Raw genomic sequence first — 22,751 nt, 5'->3', positions numbered from 1 at the left:
TTTTCAAAGGATATATACCTTCAGGCTCCTCCAGTCACTCATGGTTCCATTTCTTTCTTAGTCTTTCATTAGTGGCTTGTGAATTTTGTTTTAGATACTAGTAAGGCTCTTGAGTATTAAATAAGCTCCTCCTTTGCAAATTATAGTGTGATTTTTATATTAGAGTTTACCTGCTGTATACTCCTACTTTGGAAAATAACAGAAATGAGAATTTTTATTCTTTATAAAACAACTTGAAGACGCTTTATGTCATTGAGGATAATATTTAGAAGTTATCATCATGTTCTATAGGATTTTACAATGATAAACCATAAATAATATTAAATTTTTGATACATTTCTTTTAAATCATAATTGCACCTTAATTTTTTATGTAAAAGAAGTTTTGGACACAACATTAATAATTGTGATAAACAAACACATTTACCTTTTGAGAAGTAAGAAAGGAAACATTGAGGTGAAAGGTAAAAAGATATTATTAATAGGCCAGTGCTACATGGAACATAAAACAAGCAAACGATGAAACACAAAGAAGAAGTTTTATGACAAGTAGTTATACCCCAAGTACCATTTTAAAAGGTACATTAAATTTTTTACAGTTCTGTGTAAATCAAATGTCTGTGTTTATACCTTTATAGAAGCTTTCCATTTTATTAAGAGCAAATAAAAAATATCAACAACTTACAGAAAAATTTTGGAATTTTTTGTGAGGGTGAAAAAAATCTAAAATATAAAAAAAAATTATTGTCGCATGAAGGGAGGGCGGGGAGGTTGGGGGTTAATGGGAAATGAGGACACAGTTGTAATACCTTAACCAATAAAGAAATTAAAAAAATTATTGTCTCATATTAATTTGGGATACTGAATTATGCCATTGCGTTGCCTATCTGAATTTTCTTTTGCATGTTATGAAATGCCATTGCTGTGCTCCAGAATTTTTGTCTGCAATAATTTGAGGAAGATACAAAAGATAATTAAGAGTGGTAATTGTGGTTTTGACCCAATTCCAAAATATTTCTCTTCAGTTAGAATGAGCTCCAGGATTGGACTATGGGTCAACTCTGTGTCTTGGCAATTACTGCAGTCCTGACCAACTGCTTCCACATCTTGGCAGGCCTTGTTCACAAAAGGAGACAAGTGAGAGAGGGTGGGAGCTCTCACACTGGAAAATGAACTCCGTGAGTATGCTGTGCTGATATGGAGTTGCTGGGGAAAAAGAAACTTTGTCAATTAGAATGGCAATCTATTTGTCAATCAGGCTCCATTTTATTTTAATTCACCAATAGTCAATCAGAAATAGGCTATTCATGGCATATTTTTGGAGATAAAAAAATTTAGACCAAAGAAAATGGGAAGAAAAATTGATTGTCCTTGATAATGGCCTTGCAACCAACAGAGCATGACTATAACCCAGCTTCCTCCTGCACCCCCCCCCCCATTTCCTCCCACTTCTGTTTAACTCTAAAAGAATAAATAGCATCAATATTTCTACAAAGGAGAACACCATCACAGAAATATATGATTTCTGTGGAAGACATTTCCACATGATTTAGAAGTGCCACCACCAATTTAATTTTAAAAAATTAAATTTTCTTTTTCCTTTTCTTGTTTTTTTTTTTTTGTTAATCTGAACCTGAGGATGCTTTTCCACTGAATTTAGAAAGAATGGAAGAGAGAGGGAAAGACAGAGAGAAACATTGATTTCTGATTTAATTGTAAAAAATGTATTTTTTTTTTCTGAATTAGGAGAATTCATTGTACAGCGTTAAAGGGTTGGTCTCTGAGGAAACGCAGCTAATGGAATGATACGTATACTAAAGTGGTTAGCGCAGTTCCTGGGCATATATTTAGGATCCAGTAAAAGTTAGCAGTCATGGTTATTGTTGTTGTTGAAACAGAGCGCTGGTTCTGCTTCCTTAATGCAGAGTGGTGGTGGGTAATGCAATCTTTCTTTCACAGAGACAGTCCTGCCCGGGGGCTCCCTCTGTCCTCAAGGTGACCTCAAGGTGAGCTCGGCGTGTCAGCATTTTGAAAAACCTTAACTTAACTCTGGTGCCGTGTCACATATAGAAATTTTTTGATATTTGCAACCATAGTAAAACGAAGACTTATATTTTTGATATTTATTTTATATATTTAAATGCCATTTAACAAAGAAAAATCAACCAAAAAAATGAGTTCGTGTGTCACCTCTGACACGCGTGTCATAGGTTCGCCATCACTGACCTAGACTCTTCAGGATACAGAACTCCAGTGACAGAAGTGTGGCCACCAGAGCCCTTTGTGAAGGGAAAGTTCCTTCAATATGGAAGATCAGCGCCCAGGCAGAAAATATGGACGAATCCAGAACTGACCAATCAAACCCTCCTCGACTGGAATTCCTTCCTGCTTTTTCTTACCTCTCTGCTCTATACCTTAATGGGCCAAGTTCCAAAAGAACTCCAATCAGAATTTGCTCGGCCAGCTCTACCACAAGCCACCTTGTTCTCCTTAACCCTTAAAACTTGTCCAGACCCCAGAAGATGTAGCAGTGCCTTCCGTCTCCAGGGTGTGGACTCAGCAAAAAAAGCTGACTTTTCTAAAAGCCAATGTCATAATTTTGTCTCCCATGGGCATCAACCGTTGCGCAGTAACAGTGTTATCTTTTCATGGTTGCTGTAATCACTATTATTTAGTGTTCACTGTGAATCTGTGGGAGAAAGAAACCGTATATTGAAAGGCTGCATTAGGACTTTACAATCCAGATTAAATCTTTTGTAACATTGTATGTGCATGACATTTTACTTCTGGAATTTTTATATCCAGTGCCTGTGATAAGGAAACGCGCAGCTTCATCTATCCGAGGTCAAGGTCCATGCTTCGCTGTTCCAATCCTCTGCCCCACGTCTCAGTACCAGTTCCCTATTCTGCTCTTTCAGGGTTTTGTCCTCTGTTGTACAGGGAACCTGGGAGATCTCAGAGCAATTCATTGGTGCTTGACTATTAAAACTGAATACGTTAAGGTAAGTAACTTTTGGTGTTACAATTTTTAGCTCTAACAAAGAAATTAACTTGATCCAATGAAAAAATGCTGGATAAATTAGCATAAAAATCCCATTGTGAAGTTCTGCCTCCTTTTCTGTTTTGTTCTGTGTTGGCTCGCTTTCTAATCTTTCTCCAAGCAGGTAGGCCAGGATATGGGTGTCCTTTGCTGCAACCCCTCCTCCAACAGGAGGACCATGGCCTGCAGAAAGAGAATTTTAATGATGTGAGGAGACTTTAGAAAGAACATTGAAGAATCCTATCTGGACGCAGCCTTTGCTGAAGAGAGGTCTTTGGGAGATTGAAGCAGCCAAAAGACTGTCAATATGCCGAAAGGAGAATGCTTGTAGGATAAGATTACAAACAGCAGTGTGAAGCAGAGAGTACTCTAAGCCAGTGGTCAGCAAACTGCGGCTCGCGAGCCACATGCGGCTCTTTGGCCCCTTGAGTGTGGCCACGAAGTTTCAATCACACTGTACGTGCATGCCCGCAAGTGCCCGCAAGTGGTATTTTGTGGCAGAGCCACACTCAAGGGGCCACCGTTTGCCGACCACTGCTCTCAGCTATTTTTCCTATATAACTGCCTGAGGAGGATTTACTCTGGAACTTTAAATCTCTATTTCTCTAGCACAGTGGTTCTCAACCTTCCTAATGCTGCGACCCTTTAATACAGTTCCTCATGTTGTGGTGACCCCCAATTTCATTGTTACAAGTTGAACATAATTAAAGCATAGTGATTAATCACAAAACAATCTGTAATTATATGTGTTTTCCGATGGTCTTAGGCGACCCCTGTGAAAGGGTCGTTCGACCCCCAAAGGGGTCGCGACCCACAGGTTGAGAACCGCTGCTCTACCACCTAATGCAATGTCTGGCACAACCTACATGCTCAAGGATTTGAGTCATTTATTGGTTTTCCATAGAATAACCAGAGGAAAAAATACTATGATTAGGGAAAGAGGGAGAATAAGCTAATAAAAGAATGACTAGTGCTCTAGAGAAAGAAAGGAAAAAGTAAGGCAGGCAGTAGATAGCAAAGGTTTAGAAGGTACAAGATGGATTTAATATTGTTTACACTAAAAACTTTTTGCAATAAATATCTATAATAATAAAAGTGGAATATGCTAATTAGACCAGACATCCTTCCGGATGAAGTCAGGGCTGCGAGGGAAGCCTGGGTCGCAGGTGCCAGAGAGAAGCCGGTGCCGGCAGCTGGGGGAAGGAAGGCCTGCTCTTGCAGGAATTTCGTGCATTGGGCCTCTAGTATTATAAGATTATCTTAGGCAAATGTGCTATTCAAAAATAATAATTCCAAAAAAGTAATTATTTTTTTACAAGTAAAAAATCTTTCTCTTTAGAGAATGTTTTGCCACCCTAAATACAACCAGCCCAGGTAGATAGAAATTTAAACTTTTTTTTTTTAAATAGAGTGTGTCTGCACAATTGTGTTAAAAATTCTGGTGAAGTTTAAATAGTACAGAGCAATAACCCTTTTTTGTATCTGTGAGTTAATAAAATAAGCAGCTATTAACACCCTAGGAAGATGAGATGCCTTTCTTATGAATCTCTGAGGAGTCAATTTATTTGATAAAAAGAACCATTTTTTATTCTTTTGAGCACTGTTGCTGGCAGACATTGATATAACTCTCTGGAGGCTCTTTGCAGGTCCACATTGTAGCTAAGTTGAAGGAATAGGGAGGTATATTGAACCCTTTTAACGCAAGATTGACATCTCAATAAATCAAAGCCCATCAGAAAAGGAATTAATAAAGAAAAAAATAGACTATCCAACAGAAGGGCCACTAGTTAAAATCACTGCCTTTACTAAATGATTTATTCTGTTTTGTTCTCCTAATTATCTCTTAACATTTTTTTTTAACTTTTTGTCCCTTACTGGACAGAAGCCATCAACCATCGGTATGTGCATATTTTAAAAAATGAATAAAACCTATGAGTATGTGTATATATATTATATATACACTGAGTGGCCAGATTATTATGACCACCCCATCAGTACTTCGTAGGGTCACCTTTTGCCTTCAATACTGCGGCAATTCTTCTTGGCATAGACTCTATGAGATGTTGAAAGGTGATGTGAGGAATCTGACACCATGCCTGATGAATAGCACTGTCCAGTTCTGTGAGATTTGATGGTTGTGGAACCAGCTGCCTGATGGCTCTTTTAACTTCGTCCCACAAATGCTCCATTGGATTGAGATCTGGTGATTGTGGGGGCCACCCAAGCAAGGTAAAGTCTCCCTCATGTTCTTGAAACCACTCCTGCACAATACGAGCACCGTGGCATGGCGCATTGTCTTGTTGGAAGAAGCCATCTCCATTGGGATACGCCATCAACATGATAGGATGAACTTGATCAGCAATGATACTTAGGTATGTTGTGCTAGTCAGACATTTATAATGATCTGGCCCTCTAGCAACTTCAGGGGGAAATTATAGCTAATTTGCTTACAAACATTAGGTGGTCATAATAATCTGTCCACTCAGTGTATCCTCAGAGAGATACACGACACATATAAACAAACAAATAAATCACCGTCCGTTTTCTTAGAAAAGATTCTTTGACCAAGAATCTATTGAATTCTGGCCAAAGTTACTACCTCAGAACGGCTCTTTGCTTAACTCAAGTAGTGGAGGTCAAAGAGTTTATAAGGTTCAGGCAGCAGCTTTCTCTCTGGCCCACACTGTGCAAGAAGCCGGTGGCATGCGGGGTACAGGCTAATAAACTGTGGGTCACAGCCTGCAGAGAGCACTCTATTTGATAGTATCATGTATGACACACCACTGGTTTTAACTCTACTACATCTTTTTTTAATGACCAATAAAATCTTGCAACAAAATTAAATTATCATAATTAGTAGCTATGGAGTTGGAGTTGCCAAGATATTTCCAAAAACGACCACTGAAAGCAGTGACACTCTTTTATCTTTAAATGATGTTAACGAGGCTCTGCTTAACTTCCCATTGTTGGCAGAACTACTCTCTCCGCTGGTTTAGACTAGATCTAACTGCTACAATAGATGGGTTCTTGGAGCACATGTTACAGAGTTCTCCTAGATACGCACTAGGAGTGTGGCATGTTCTAGATTTTGGAAAAGAAGGAAGTCCAAGAAAAAAAGGGCAACAGCCAGCCGTGTGATCCTGTTCAAGCATGCACATGTTTTATTTAAGTATTCTCCAAAGGTCTACTTTTCCAGCATAATGCAGATATTAGGCTACCCTTTAAAATAAAGACATATGAGTTTCAAACCAAATTGCCCAAAACAATGGCCTTGGTTACTCCATATGGCACACAGAAATAATTACATTTCACTTACAATACAGATGCACTTAACACAGTCATCAAGAGTCATTCACCACCGGCACAGTATATTTTTAAATCACCTGAAACACCAAAAAGTTTCTTTTTCTTTTCCAGAAAGTCTAAACAAAGTAATAGTTTGGGATAAATGATAAGCTGAAAAGGAGGCAGAATTGTTAACTGAAATAATCGAACTTAACTGCATTTTTTAAATGTAACATTCAGAACACGAAAATAGAACTTCTCGTTGGGAATCAAAAGACCTATGTATTCTCGATGGTGGTTTCTTTAGTCTACTTTTTAAAAAGATTTTCAACAAATGCCATCAAAGAAGTGTCACTATATATTTGCTCTAGAAGCATAAAGTGGCATGAGGCAGGTGTTAATATAATCGTTAGTATTCACACTCCAGGAAGGTTAGTAGCTTTTTAAAAGACATTCTAGAAATAAAGGCAATTCTTCCCGAGAGAGAGAGAGAAGTTTGTCTTCATTTCACTCAGCAAATGCTTATTAAAATCTACCGTGTGCACAGCATTATTCTAGAAGCAGTTCTAGAAATGGGAAGCAAGAACCTCTGGCTTCACTCAAAATAGTTGGATTAATTCCTTTTTATGATAAATTATGATAAGCATTTAAAAATCTCTACAGTAGAGGGATAATTATTAATTCTTTCCATGTATGGAAGCTAAGCTTTATTCCTTAACACTGGTGGTTTGAAATGAACAAAACTTTTCATTTGACATAAAACATTTTTACACTGTCACGTGCAGACAGGTCTGCTGATATATTTTAAAGGTGAAAAAGTATCGAGACTTTTTACTGAAATGTACATAGAGATCAACTTTGCATCATCAAACTCCTGCCCTCCTGAATTAGTGGAGAAAATGACTCCTTGCCTTATACAGGAACCTTTCTGAGATAAACTTGGGTTGCCTTTCCAGGGGCATAGAAAGCGTGCTTTTCATCAAAAATTGTTACATAAAGCACTTCAGTTTATCTCTGCATTTCAATTCACATGAGTTATTCTCAAAATTTATTCTAGATCTAAAGCAAAATAAATAATACATCAAGTGAGATTCTGGGATCATTGATCCGGTGATAATAGTCCCAGCCAACTCCTTGTATAAAACATACAGTGGTATATCCAATAATTGGGCTTTTCCATGACAGCAAAGAGGTTAGAAATAATTCATGGATGTGAACTCCTTTTTGCTAATTTTTGACGAGAGGATTGTTGATGATAATAGACTTACAAGATGATTTGCTGGGGAATACAAAAGTAGGAAAGTCCATTGAACTACAAAACGTTAGTCCAGTTGATGACAATAAACCCAAAAGAAACGTTAGCACAGGAACAAGAAATGCACTGTCATGGGGACAAGGTGGATCAAAGAATATTGCTGAGAAACATGTATGACACAAGAGTTTGGGATTAAAAAGTTATCTAAAACCTGGCCACACTAGACGTTTTCCTATGAATGTGGCTCTTACAGAATTTATGAAAATCTGGAAAGTCTCACAACAAAAATCCCGATTCCTGATACAACAGGTGTATTATGAATTATTGCAGTTGTAACAGTATCTAGGTGCAAGGTAAAATTATAATACCGCACTGTCTGCACACTTTAGATTTATTATGGAGCATCCCCGTGAGCAATGCTGCAGTTCCAATAGGAGTTTATTTGCACAGCCCACCACGGGACATGAGCATCCAGCTTGTAGTAAGTGCACAGAAATTCCCCCTCTCTACATTTATAGTTTATCATGCCTATTCTGAAGACAACATAAGGAAACTGAGATCACTACTCCAAAGAATCCTAGCATGCATTATGATGGTTTCCTTCAGTTAATACAAATGTGTTGCGTGAATTTTTCAATATGCAATAATCTTCATCATAGCCAATGTTCATGGTTTTAACAGGAAATATTTTTATCAAAATGTTTTCCATATTTTTTTTTTGTTTTGCATTCAACTGAAACATTAGGTTCAAAGATTTATTTTATTTTATTATAAAAGAGTTCTGGTCATAAGAAGCATCAATGGGCGGCATTTCATTGTGCTCATTCACAAAGCCAAAGGACCACAGGCTCTTCCTCGGTACAACAGGTCAAACTCTACAGAAATGCCATTTGGTGGTTTTATTTCCATCCTCTGGTTTGGAGGCTTTGTTTTTGTGTCACTACCAACCTCCTTGCTTCGCCGTTTTCAGCTGCAAAACGTGTACCTTGTCTTCTTTCTTCCGCATTGGAATTCTCTCCACAGCCAGGGCTCAACTTCCCCTGGAGCTGATTCCAACTGTCTACAAAGCAGACACTCTGACAATGTTTCCGCCTGAGTACTCGGGAGACTCTGGCCTGTCATCGCCTTCGGGAGTGGTTACTGGAGGTGTTGGGATGCTTATTATTGCTGTAGTCACATAAGGTTGTTCACAGTTTAGTTTAACACATTCTTCCATTTTGGCATTTAAACTGGATCGGCTGATGAGGGAAGAAAATAGATTTAAGAAGGTAAGTTGTTTACTTAAAAATGTTTTTGCCTTCAATATAGGTGTATAGGAAGTCAGGTTTATAAGTGACTTTTTAAATCTCTAAGAATAATCACAGTAATTTTAAGAAAGGAAGCACCAAACCTTAACATACAAGGTGGGCAAAAGTAGGTCTACAGTTTTTCCCATGAAAAATAATACAAGAATCTCTCTCTCTATATATAAAAGCCTAAGCGACCATTAGGACTGGTCAAACAAATGGTCAACTGGTTGCTATGATGTGCACTGAGCACCAGGGGGCAGACTCTCAATGTAGGAGCTGCCCCCTGGTGGTCAGTGCACTCCCACATCCAACCTCCCATGGTCCCTCCTCTTGGCCCACTGGCCTTGATGGCCCCATTGGGACTGGGCAAGACGGCCCCAATCAGCCCTGATGGCTGGCCAGGCCGAGAGACCCCACCTGTGCATGAATTTGTGCACCAGGCCTCTCGTTAATAAATAATAATGTAAATAATAATGAAACTCTGTTTCACATACAACTACAAACCTATGTTTACCCCACTCTGTATGTTAAAGTGAACATTAGTCAGGTCCCTAATCATAAATGAATGTGTAAAAACCAGCTAAATTTGATTCCATCAGTGTTTTACAAACAAATGTTATATAAAAATGTAAGAAACAGGATCAGGTATGTTTTTGAAACACTGAGTTGAGCAAAATAAAATAGTTTTCTTTAAGACAGAATTTCTGAGAATTTTGAGATACCATTATGAAAGGGATATATACTGTAGATATACCTCAATTATTTGACCACAGCATCATTTCACTATCTTGTCCCTTTGGGATATAGGGTGCGCTTAAAGTTTTCAACTTAGTAACACCCAAATGTTAAGAACCCCCAAAAGTTAGCCATTAATAATACTTAAAGGCTTTCCCAAGTGGTATTCTTGCATGAGTTTTATACTCTAAGTGGTGAGGGGGGAGGGAGAAAGGAGAAAGGAGGGCATACATGGGAACTTCAAACTATTTTATTTTCATGGAAAACTTGATTTAAATGTATATGGCCTAAAAAATTCTTCCTAAACACTTCTCCATTTTCTACATCGGAGTGGTAGAATATTTTTGAGATAGAAATCTTTCATTGCTCCAACATTTAATATTCTGATTCCAGAGATATCTGATTGATGTAAATCAACATAACCCGAATTCAGAATCTCATCCAGGTTTTCCACAAAGATTATTGGATACCACCAAAGAAATGGCACTGAATTAATGGTTTTTAATCTAAAAAGAAAAGCTACTTAATTTGAAGAACAAAGTAAAATTATTTGGGCCAAATTGATTTTTTAATGACTTGTAAAAACAAGGGAATAAAGAGAAACGAAAGGAAAACACCAATGGAAAAATTTCACTTCAGTGGTCCATAAACTCACTAAACATACCATTTTAGCATTTCACTTATCTTGCTTTGAATTGGATTGATTTTTGTGTTTATTGTGGCCACAATACTTTTTTTGATCAAAATTGTGTACTGGTTCAAAAGATTTGTGTAGAGATAGTTTCCAGTTTTCACTGTCACAGTGACTACTGATTTATTTAAAGATGCTGTTGAATACTTTTTAATCACATTAATGTCAGTTTCACTGGTCTCTTTCAGCAGTGTTAACTATCAATTCAGGCGATTTGTTTTTGCCTCTGGGGCTCCTGGGTTTGGAGTGTCTGTTCAAATAGGAAACAGCTGTGGAACTGAAGAGGTAGAAATATATTTGTGGTTGCCTGCCTGCCTTATCTTTTCTCTGCTCTTTTAATATCACTACCACTACTCTCTGACTCAAGGAATATTACAGTAGATCCATTTTCCTGCTTGTTACAGTCTAAGTCTTGTCTCATTCTAAACTCTAGGAACTAGAATTTAGATGCCACACGTGTAGCAACACAACTGCAGCTGGAGATATGCTCCAGGGACCAGCACAGGTGTGTGTCCACACAGATTAATCTACCTGTTAGATAGCGGGTTTCTCTCCACACATCTGATCTGAATCGTACTGAGCTCTTGCACACTGCCTCGATGGCTTCCTGATACATTGGCACTTGGGATGCGGAAAGTTTTTTTGTGTCGTCGTGAACAGCAAGTGCCGGTGACTCCTTGTTGTGAAGAGAGAGAAGGACTATGACTTGAAGGACGATTAACAGTCGAAACCTCCATGCAGCTTTCTTCAAACACTTGTTCATCCACAAACTCGTGATTCTGTTCCATAGGTGGAAAAAAATGTGAAGAAAGGGAGAAACACACTTTAACTTTAAAAAAGCAAATGAATAGTTTTATTTTTAAAACTGAAAAAATGTCCACATACATGTAGACTATCCAATTGACCACTAATACCATTTTCATAAAGATTAGAACATCAAAGCTACCTAATACTGGCATTTGTGGGAAAATAACATCTCTCTAGTTACACCTTGAGATTGACAGAGGAAGGCTGATTTAGTATCTATTTGTAAGCTAACTTTATCTTGAAATATCATTTATTTATTTAAACTGGAGATTATAAACTAAAGAAAAAACTTGAAAATGAATGTAGATAACACGCACAAAAATGTGTAAATTCACATTGACTTATTTTTAAACAGATTGAAATTATGAGAGACTATTTTAATCCAACTTAGATTGTCTGTTATATAAATCAAATAGTTTCACATGGAATTGATAATATTTTTAAATTAGAAAATAAGGTACCTAGGACACTTCCCATTTCTTTAGATCTTCCTATAAAATTCTCAGTGGAGAGAAATGTATGACTTATTAAACAAATACAATATATTTATCTGCAAAATGTGTCACTTTATGTCTGACTCAGAAGGGGTTAGCACTGAACTTTCCAGGTCTCCTTTCTTATCTTTGTGATATATCACTAGGTGTGTTCAGAATCTCTACCTGTGTTTAGGGTTCTAGCCAAGAAGCAAATAGTGATGGAAATAATTTCATATTCTCCATCTTAGAAAAACACAGTGTAAAATTGGCTTTAAAAATATTTAATGCAAAGCATTGTCTCCTAAAATGCTTATGGAAGACTTTTACCTCAGTAGTGTAAAGGAAAATATTTTTGGTCTAAGCTACTAAAAAATGACTTCAATTACTATTTTTTTCTTTGTGCTGGTGGGAATAGTCTTATAATGAGAGACTTTGCACATGCAGAATTCCACTTAACTATCTCTCAGCCTAACCATTAGCAAAACAATTGAAGCAATTCACTGGCTAATAGGAAATAGATTGTTTTAGTTACTCATTTTGTCATTTCTTTGCTGAGACAAGCATTTTGAAGTAAACGAAATTTAACATTCTACAGTTGAAAGTCCGGAGAAAAATATGTTTAGAGAAGATAGAGTTTTATGTTAACTATTACATTTCTAAAAAAAAATACAGTTCAGTAAGGATTTAAACTCTGTTTTCTTCTCTGGCAATGCACATCTCGCACACATAATATAAGTTACAGTGCATGAGGTTCTAATTTGTCTCCTCAGTGACTGGAAGTGAAGAAGTCATTCTGTCGCTGGTTACCATATATTTTTATAGGCAGCTCAATTTAAACTATATCGGTTGGTATTAAATAATGTTTGCTTTAAAAAGCCCTAAGTGGCAAAAAAGTAAAAAAAAAAAATTAAAATGAAAGAAAAGGAAAAGATAGTCATAAATACATTCTGTCATTAATGTTACTATTTATATGTCAAAGGTTTACATTAGGAAATTATAGACCTGTCCATATTTTTGTTTAAAACGCAGCCACAATCCTGTAATTTCCCTGTTTAAACCCTCAAATAATTTTCCAGTTGAGATGAAGATAAAAATTTTGCATGTGCCTCAAAAATCTAGCATGAGCTAGTCACTGCCTTTCTGTCTTCGCGTGTGCTATGCTACACTCTCTCCTTCCTACCACCCTCAAAGTCCTCTTGCAGCAAGTTCTAGCCTTCCTTGGGTTATATCACCTTTTAGCCCCTGTCGTTCTTTGCCTAACTAGCTCTCAGTCATCCTGTGGGTCTGAACTCAGGTTCCTCCAGAAAGCCTTGTCTGATTCTGCACCCTCTGGTTCCATCCTCTTTGCCCCCTACATTGTTGCTCTGCTGCTCACTGCTCTTCCCTAGGAATATCTGTGGTTTGTTCCCCCCATAGAGATTGATGGGGGTAGAGACCACACCTGACTTCCTGGCATATCTTAGGTCTTGGCTCACTGTCTGGCTCATGGTAGGCAAGTCATGCATATTTGTTGAATGACTATATAGGTAAATGAAAGTAAATGAATAAATGTATGGGCAATCTATTGGAATTGAGAACACAAATATGCATCTCTGGTGAGTGAGTGAGAAGACTTGATCCAAATACGGTGAAAGTTTCATTCTGCACTATGACGTCTTTTGACAAGCCAGCTAGGGAGAGGATGACTTTATAAAGAGGAAGTCTAATTGGGAGCCTATAAATGGAGAAATGCACACTCAGTTCTCAGCCAAAGGGTCATGACACTGATTAAACACCATTTCTTTTCTTATGAGAACAAATAATTTTACTATAGGTGTTCATTATACCTGTGAATTACAGAGATGTTTATATTGCGCTAGCCAGTTTGGCTCAGTGGATAGAGCCTCCGGCCTGGGGACTGAAGGGTCCCAAGTTTGATTCCAGTGAAGGGCACATGTCCGGGTTGCAGGCTAGACCCCAGTAGGGGGCATAGGCAGCCGATCAATGGTTCTCTCTCATCATTGATGTTTCTATCTCTCTCTCCCTCTCCCTTCTTTTCTGCAATCAATAAAAAATATATTAAAAAAGAAGAAATGCTTATATTTAGTCATTCTTTATTTTGTATTATTGCTATTGATATTCCCTTCATCCAGATGTCAGGAACACTTGAACTTCATTAATATTTTCTATTTAATTAGCATTTTCAAAATCAGGGTAAATTACATTGAAAAATATGTTTTTATTGATTTCAGAGAGAAGAAGGGAGAGGGATAATGAGGTAGAAACATTGATGAGAGAGAAACATCATCGATTGTCTGTCTCCTGCATGCCCCCTACTGGGGATCGAACTCAAAACCTGGCCATGTACCCTGACCAGGAATCGAACTGTTGACCTCCTAGTGCATGGGACAATGTTCAACCACTGATCAACCCCGGCCGGGCAGGGTAAATGATATTTTATAGGACTTGCAGTTGGCTATTGGAAAACAACTTTCCATCCACATTACACTAGTATTTTAGACTAGAGTGAGGATAGCCACTAAGGATAACAACATTTTAATAAGTCTCTCAAACACTTTCCAAATGGAAATGTCACAACAGTCTTTTGAAGTAATTTCGTGTTTTATTTCTTCTGTTTTTGTCCTTTACTCTATTTTCCAGTGACGCGGGCAGTGAAGTCCTTCCTAGGAGGACTGAGTATTCACAAAAGCAAATGGGAGACTGTGAGGCCCGGGGCAGGCAGCGATGCCGGTTCCTTACCGTGGTCTTTTCCAAGCAGTGAAGCAGGTGGTGGTGCTGGCTTTCAAAGCTGGAGCTGTATTTGCTGACAAAGGCCTGCTCATCCTCAGAGGACTGTGAACACAGAAGACAGAGTCTTTTCTATCATATTTGCAAACAATGAGAACCTCAACTGCACATTGCCACAGAGAGCGCCGTCCTATTTCTTGAGATTAAATGTCAGCATTTTATTATTATTTATTTTAGACAGAAAGGCACAGCCTGGCAGTTGCTTTTAAGTCTGAGAATCATTATTTACATTTTTTTTTTTTCAAATTAGCAGTCTGGTTTTTCAGACTTGCCTCCCTGAACAGAAAATTTAAATCTCTTCTACTCTTTCAACTACCGCTTGACTTTGAAAACCTGACAGCCATTATTTTTGGGTAATAAAATTTAATCTAATACTTAGATAATCCTGGAAATGGCATTATGCTCACCTAAATAAAAGCTATTTTGTAAGTAATGATTATTGGAATCCTAAATATTAAAGGAAAGTTTTGAGCTAAAAGTGGTTTCTCAAATTGTATTTCATACTGTGTGATATTTATAACACTAGATGGTGTGCCCTCCCATCAAAAAAAAAAATAACAGGAGACATCATGCTATCCCCTACTCCCACTCATATAAACTTTAAGGAACATAAGTAATTTTTAAATAAAAAATAATTAGCTATTTGAGTCATTGAGCGTTTTTTACCTTTCCCATGTGAAAAGGGTTCTAAACCCAATCTGAAGTGGTGGGGGTTAGCCCCAACACCATCAAGCAGTGAAATGGTCTGTGCACTAGTGGTGTCCTACAGTTCAGCTCAAGTTGGACTCTGTCTACCTGGAAACAGCGTCATATTGCACAGGTTGAGGGCTCAGTCTTGCAAGACTGTCCTTCACTCTCCTCTCCCCACCTTAGATTCCAATTACAAACTTAAATGATCACCTGGGCTTCTGACCATCTGGCTATAAGTTAGAGCAGTGGTTCTCAACCTTGGCTGCACATTAGAATCACCTGGGAATCTTTTTAAAATCCTGATTTCTGGGCCCCATCCTCCGGAAATTCTGTTTCTTTGTTACTAATGTTGTGGCCCCAGCCCATAACAAAGAAACAGAATTTCCCGAGGATGAGGCCCAGAAATCAGGATTTTAAAAAGATTCCCAGGTGATTTTAATGTGCAGCCAAGGTTGAGAACCACTGGGTTAGAGGTTCTAGTGACCTCTCCTTGAACTTTAGATGCCAATTGCAAGTGGGACAGTTTCCTGTGCTTCTGACCAACTGACTATAAATCAGGGGTTCCCACAATCTGCTCCTTGAGTTTGATTAGTTTGCTAGAGCGGCTCACAAAACTCAAAGAAACATTTTACTTACTAGAGTAACGGTTTATTATAAAAGCATATAATGTGACTCAGGGAGAGCCAAGTGGAAGAGATGCATAAGGCAAGGCAAGTGAAAAGGCTGAGGGCATCTGGGCTCTCTGAGTGTGCCATGCTCTCAGATTGCGAGCATTAATAGCTAGATATTAATAAAGGAAGGGAGCAAAGGGAATCAGACATTAAGAAGCCTAATCAACTAGGCAGCTGAATCAGACATCACGCCTAATAAACCAGGTAGCTGAATTGGACAATAAGCCTAATGAAGTCTGGAAGTGACAGCTTCAGGCTCGCCAAGGGAACACGGCACTACCCCACCAATGGGATCAACACCTCTCCCTTTCCTGTGTTGGGTGGAAGGACTAGCTTTCCAATCTCCCCAGGGTACAACCAGCCCACTTGTCCAGACTAAGGAGGGGGGGTGGTGGGCGGGAAGTAACTGAACAACAAAGGGGAAATTCCTCTGCTGGGCACATGCTCAGTAGAAGCCAAATGATGCGGGGAGGTCATTCCATTATGAGGCATGCACAATAAAAACTAAGATGGTGGACATAAGGGGCAGAGCCTCGCCTGAGAAAATAATCCAATTGGGTGAGGAACACAGAACCCCAGAAGATTTAAGAAATGGATTGGTTAGGAGGAGGACCCAAAACAAGTCGGCAAGGAATTGGGAAATTAATTGGTTTTGAAAGAGCACTTGGTCCTTCCCAAGCCTGAGATAATATAATCCAAGCTTAACAAAGGCAAGCTTTCTCTCAACCCCCGCTCCATAACACGCATTTGTGGGTTCATGTGCTCACGTGTTCTCTCTCCATAGCAGCCATGTGGGCTAGGAGCTGCCTGAGGCCCATCAGCCAGGCGAGCTCCAAGTGAGGGCTCCAAACTGGGCCTCCAACTGCAAGCCCGGATACAGTACTGCAGCACCAGCTGCAGCACAGCAGGGAATAGAGGCACTAGCTGGACAGGGACAAAGGCTAAGCTAGAGTAAGCTCTGGCATGGACTGAACCAATGACACTTTCGTTGTTTCGGTAGCCATTTTCATTATTACCCACAATAAAATTATATGCTTAAGTAGAAATAAATCAACAGTACATCAACAAATTGAGCATTAAAAACAGTGAGGTGCTTGACGGTACCTGCAGTTGATTACTGAGCAAACCATTCCGTTTACTTTGCATGTAAGCATTTGCACTTCCGCTTTTGGCTGCCCGTATCCTGGCGAGTCTGGCTTTCTATATAAGAGAAGGAAAACGAATATCTTGTTAATACTCAACGAATTGTTTTCTTAAAACAGTGCATATACCCTTGTATAATTCCAATGTCAGCATACGTATGTTTAAAAACATGCCAGCTTTTTGTAATTACTGACAATTAAATTTTCATCAGATTGAGGCAGGTTGAGACACTAGGAACATTCCCTGGAAAGTGGAATGAGGAAACCGAGACAAATGGCCGAACAAACTGCCAGAATGGCTCAGCAATAAATCATAAGACCCTGTCTCCCCAACTAAAGATGCCTAAGAGCAGATGGTTTAAATCACTACAGTCAGGGAAGTAGATAACAAAACCAATTAGAGCCAGACTAATCCAAGATACAGGCAAAACTAACTGGAAAATGACCCCTTCTCCATTATACACTCATTTTAATACATCAGCATATTAAACAACACGCCCAGAAATCCAATGAATATTCTGTGGTGATCCTCCCCTGGGATCTCCTCTAAAATTCTGGCCTATAGAAAATAGGTAAAACATTCAGGACAAAGGATCCCAGCACAGGCATCTTTGAGCGCATCCATGCCCCCTTTCGTCAGGCGTGTATCTGTTCCTTCTATCCTAAGTTCTAAGGGTACCAACAAGGGTGCCAGGGGGGCAATGGGCTGTGGAAGCTCATCCTGATATTACCCCCAATCCTATCTCCAGGGGTCCTTCTCACTGTCCCAAATGTTAATAAATTTACTGTTACTTTCACCTGGACTCATGTCTTGAAATTTTCCCCAAATGAGTCAAGAGCCTGTAGGTTGCTTGACCTGTGAAAGGTCCTTGGCCTGTGAAAGGTCCAGGGCCAGCACCCAGGGCGGAAGCTGTCTGGTAACAATATGAGCGCTTTATTTTAGTTAACATATGGGCAAGATCAATTAACTACTTTGGAGCTGGGTTATGCATTTTAAAGATTGTAATTAAGTCTTTACAGTAAGATCAAGCTATTTCATTATTGTTTCTGTCAATAGTGTTAAGAGAAAAAATAGCTAGCTGTATTACTTCTAGTTTCACTTATCCCACTTCACTTATCCCAATCTGAGTGACTTAATGAAATAAAGACCCAGCAAACCAGCTGCCAACTCTTTTTTATTTAAATTAATGTCCTTTTAAAAATTGGTAATTAAGTTTCAGACACCAATTGCCTTTTTTCCTTTCTTCCTCCCTCCATCCCTTAAAAACAAAACAAAACAAAATTTAGTTAACATCTGTGCCTTCAAATATAAACTTTTTTTTTTTTTTTTTTTTTTTGCAATCAGTTTGCTAAATTGGCCAGTATAGAACCCATGCTGAACAATGGGGGCTTCTCAGAAAAATCCCTAAATGTTTCCACTAAATTTTTTGTGTCACAGGTCCACACAAAAACATGCTCACCTCATTTCTGTTTCACCTTTAGATCTGTTGAAATAAACATAGTGTTCCTTGCTGGAGAGACTAACATTATTATTTTTAATTTTAAAAGCATTTATGTATCGACAATGTTCTTCCATGTAGAGGGTTTTGGGTGGTCAGTTGAATTGCTCACATTGACAGAGAGATCACCCAAGTGATATTATTGAGCAAACTGACTGTGTGGCCAGATTCCCAGGATTCCATTCTCCTTGCTGTTGTATACCTGCTCCAGCTGTCATGGAATGAGTCTGATTTTCACTTCCTGGAGAGCAATCTTCTGGTGACCGTTCTACTTATATGATGTGTATCTAGCACTCGTGTGTAAGGAAGCAACTGGGATATCTTGGCTAAAAACATTTTTGTAAAATTATCCTATAAAGACTCCCTTTTTCTCCTTTCTACACAACCCTCCCCGCTCCCCCCCCGCCCCCCCCAAAAAAATACCACATTTGATTTTTAGCCCTGGAATATTCTTTTTAATAACAATTAAAAAATTATCTAGATTTTAAAAATAGAAAATGAATATATACATGTGATAAAACTTTAATACTACAAACATGCAGGAAAATCAAGTCAGTCTCCCTGGACCCTGGAGCTACATTACTCCTATGCTTCTGAGTCAACCACTGACAATATTTCTAGAGAATCTCGCCTTCTAGAGGTTTTCTAGGTATACAACAGCAAGTGTATGTACATGCACGTGTGTATACATTGGGAGAATACGTTTCACAATTTTACACTCAGCTCTTTTCACTTACTACAGCTTGGAATTCCTTCCATATCTACATGTGTCGATCTACCTCATTTGCTTATGGAGGTATAATATACCACTGTATGAATGAAGCATCATTTATTTGAGCTTATCTGCAAGACAAATTTCTAGAAGCAGAAGTATTCCTGGGCCAAAATGTGTGTGTGTGTGTGTGTGTGTGTGTGTGTTTACCAAACTTCTTCTAAAGTTGTAGCACCAAGATGGCCCTTCACCACGGCATTTAGAAGTAACACTGAGATGTCTGAAGTTCTCAAAATAACATTAAGATAACATCTGGCTTCAACTTGACTCCCTTTCTCCTCCTCCATGAGTTTATTCTTCTTGTGTGCCGATTCCAGGTTAAAATAAAACTTTGCAGAAAGATCACACTTATATGTGATGGGAAAAACAGACAAATTTTTCTCTTTGCTGATGGTATAACATTTACATCACTTAAAATACTGAGACAATACTACGCGATGAAGTTGGAAGTTAGAAATGTTTAACTTCAAGGCCATGCTGCTCAGCCAGGATTTCAGGCCAAACTCAATAAAACAATGGCAAGTGTCAAGCACACCTGGAAATGACTTAGAATTGATGGTAGAAATTTAGAAATAAGTAAGTTAAATACACATTTCATTTTCAGAAAGGGGTTATTGTTGGAATTTCAGTCCCTAAGTCTCACTGGTCCCCTGGAACTGTCAATGCCATTTTTTCTTTCTCTTCCTTTCCCTTCCCCTCCTTTCCTTCCTCCCTCCCTCCCTTCCTCCTTCTATTCCTTCCTCCTTTCCTTCCTTCATTTCTTCCTTTTTTTTGTTTCTTCCTTTTTTGTTCTTCCTTTCTTTGTTCCTTCCTTTCTTCGTTGCTTTCTTCTCCTCTCTCCCTCTCTTTTTCTGCAACTACTGATTGTAACTAATTATATATCATAGTTACTCTATCAAAGTCACTAGTCTTACCTATGCCATTCTATCTGCATTTAGCAGCAGTATTAGGGTACATTTTATCTTTCATAAAGGAGACATAGAAATTAACCAAAAATAGTGTCCAGCAAAGGAAAATGAAACATCTTTCTCATGGAAAGCACACACATGGTGGCAACCACTATAGTAGAAGTAGTTCTAAAGCTTAGGAAAAAAGAAGCAGTTATGTTAGAGACAGAATTACCATTTTGCTAAGTCATGTGCTGTGTTAGAAAAAACACACACCTCCCATCTCAATTTCAATTACCAATTATCTTTCATTTGGAGTTAATTGGTGTAATTGTTCTCATAGAGCACCACACCAAATGTCTCTTGAATGCTAGCCCCTTTATGACCTGTGATTATATCTTTGTTTCCAGTAGGTAATTGAGAGAAATTCTTTTACAAAGATATTTTAGAAAATCACTTTACTTCTGTTCCACTCATTATGACAATCTTGGCAACTCTGGCTGAGTAATTGGAGGTTAAAAGAGTACTGCTCACTAGTAAGAGGAAATGTACTCCTCCCAGCCTGCTGCTCCCAGCCCTGTAGGAAATACAACTTCTTTGTATGGTCAAGTACTAGCAAATATTATGGAAGTTAGAGCAAGATTTCAGTAAATATTAAGCCTATATAAAAAATAGGAGGCTTCCAAATTTTAATTAAAAATAAGGCTCATATTGTCAGTATAAAAAATAGCTTTGCAGTTATTTTCAAATTCCTAATCTGCCTTGAGAAATATTGATGGTGCTGGAAAAAAATTGTCTCATAAGCACATTTTTCCTATGCATTCCAATTTTTCATAAATTTATTTTTTTCTTAATTCCTTAAACTTGGGGGTTTCTCAAAGTTAATTTCATAAAACTAGTACATGTGATAGGTTACAACCGAATGAAGCAAAAATGGTTCTGTGGTCAAGAAAGTGTGGGAGCCCTAGCTAGTTTGGCTCAGTGGATAGGACGTCGGCCTGCAGACTGAAGGGTCCTAGGTTTGATTCCGGGTAAGCGCACATGCCCAGGTTTCAGGCTTGATCCCCAGAAGGGGGTGTGCAGGAGGCAGCCAATCAATAATTCCCTCTCATCCTTGATGTTTCTATTCCACTTTCCCTCCCCCCTCCTCTCTGAAATAAATTAATGTATGAATATAAAGAAAGTTTGGGAAATGCTGAGAGGTTAAGTAGGGTTCTTCGAAGTTGGATTTCTCTCAAAAGATCACATTGTGGATGTTCACTGTGAAGTAGAGAGGGAGCTATAGCATGAAATTTTTCTCGAACTAATTTGACGTGGAACCCTTCATTGTGGAGCATTCAGAGGCTAGTGTGCAGGGGTTTGGGGCAGGTTGGTTGTTTGTCAATTGCACCAAATGGCATTATGTAGACTTTCCACCATGCGTCCTCTGGAGCAGTGTCTGGAACGCCAGTCAGAGAAAGATGTACAAGCCCCAGGCCCTTGAGACAGTGACTTTCTTACGTGGGCTCTGTCTTCTAAATGAGGTATGATGTACTTTGAGAGACATTACATTAGACCCTCTTCTTACCAAACCACAAAGTGTTTTCAACACTTTTGAAATACAAAGGCATCCTAGGCAGCCTTGTGAGACAGAAGGCTTTATCCCTTGTAATCTGAGGCACTTCCTTACATCTCAAATAGAGACCACATACTTCCTGTACCTTTTATCCGGGAAATTTTACTTACACTTGTAGCTTTCATTTAAGGTTCAGTGAAATGCCTCATATGGAGATAACATATTAAGGTTTAGTAACATGCCTCATGTGGAGATAGCATATTAAGCTTTATGAGCTTTTAAAAAATTTAATTTAAGGAGTTTACTGGAATCTTCCCATTTGTTAAGAAAAATCACTCCCCTAGAAATGAGACAAGCCAAATAATAACAAAAGAAAGAGGAAGTAAGTCAGTGGGAGAAGGGGCAGGTTCCCAACGCTGAAGCTTGTTGGAAGGCTGGGCTGGGATTTAGGTCAGGAGAAGGGACGCTGGGAGGCTCCGAGGAAAGGTCAGTAGAATGAGAGAGCAACAAAAAGACTGGGTGTAGGAAGAGGGTAGAACTGAAACAGGATGTAGGCAGTTATCAGAGACAAAATTGGGCTTCCCAATATGATTTTTAATTGGTCCTAGTAATGTCCACCCTACTGTAGGAATGGAGGACGTGTCAAGGCAAACAAGACTTCACTGTTCATTCTTTCAGTCATTACACAAATATTAAATACCTATTTGATATTGGGCAGTGCACTCAGTACAATGGAGAAGAGGGAGAATAGGGTGTAATACATGATAATAGAGTGTGCATATATTGTAGGAGAAGAGAAGAAGCAACTAATGATGTCCATACCATTCAGAAAAATCTTCATAGAATGGGTGGTAGTTGAATTAAGTCTTGAACCCTGAGTATCAGTTTACCAGGTGGCCACATTAAGTAGTGTTGGGATGGAATGGGGAATTAAGAAAAGAGGTAAGCAACTTGATAAGAATTAAATATAGAGTGAATATTGAGAAGCATATAATCTATAGATTCTTACATGTGTTGACAATAGATTATTAAACTGCACAAAACAAGACATAAGAAAAAAATAATAAAATTAGGTTATCTGCAGAGATTTGAGGTAAGGATGAGGGATATTTATTAATAGTGGAAAATTTAAAAGTGATCATTTTCATATTCCAGCAAAGAGTTATTTCTT

General features: G+C 38.5%; 1 protein-coding gene and 1 long non-coding RNA gene across 2 annotated transcripts in view; one reads left to right on the top strand and one right to left on the bottom strand.

The window, feature by feature from the left end:
• The first annotated feature begins 2,891 nt into the window (after positions 1–2,891).
• Positions 2,892–22,751, top strand: part of LOC132242689 (uncharacterized) — a 54,471-nt gene continuing 34,611 nt past the window's right edge. Inside the window, exons 1-2 of the long non-coding RNA XR_009454695.1 lie at positions 2,892–3,001; positions 10,728–10,799. This is a non-coding gene — a long non-coding RNA (uncharacterized LOC132242689). The remainder of the gene's footprint in view (positions 3,002–10,727; positions 10,800–22,751) is intronic.
• KCND2 (potassium voltage-gated channel subfamily D member 2) overlaps positions 6,178–22,751 on the bottom strand; it is a 533,766-nt gene continuing 517,192 nt past the window's right edge. The window contains exons 3-6 of the mRNA XM_059711645.1: positions 16,830–16,925; positions 14,317–14,409; positions 10,826–11,073; positions 6,178–8,817 (exon numbers count right to left, since the gene is read on the bottom strand). Coding sequence (XP_059567628.1) covers positions 8,640–8,817; positions 10,826–11,073; positions 14,317–14,409; positions 16,830–16,925 — 615 coding nt within the window. The 3' untranslated portion in view covers positions 6,178–8,639. The remainder of the gene's footprint in view (positions 8,818–10,825; positions 11,074–14,316; positions 14,410–16,829; positions 16,926–22,751) is intronic.

Source organism: Myotis daubentonii, chromosome 10 (assembly GCF_963259705.1).
Source record: "Myotis daubentonii chromosome 10, mMyoDau2.1, whole genome shotgun sequence".
Classification (NCBI taxonomy): domain Eukaryota; kingdom Metazoa; phylum Chordata; class Mammalia; order Chiroptera; family Vespertilionidae; genus Myotis; species Myotis daubentonii.
Note: the sequence above shows the minus strand (reverse complement) of the source record. Positions and strands in the feature narration are given on the sequence as shown.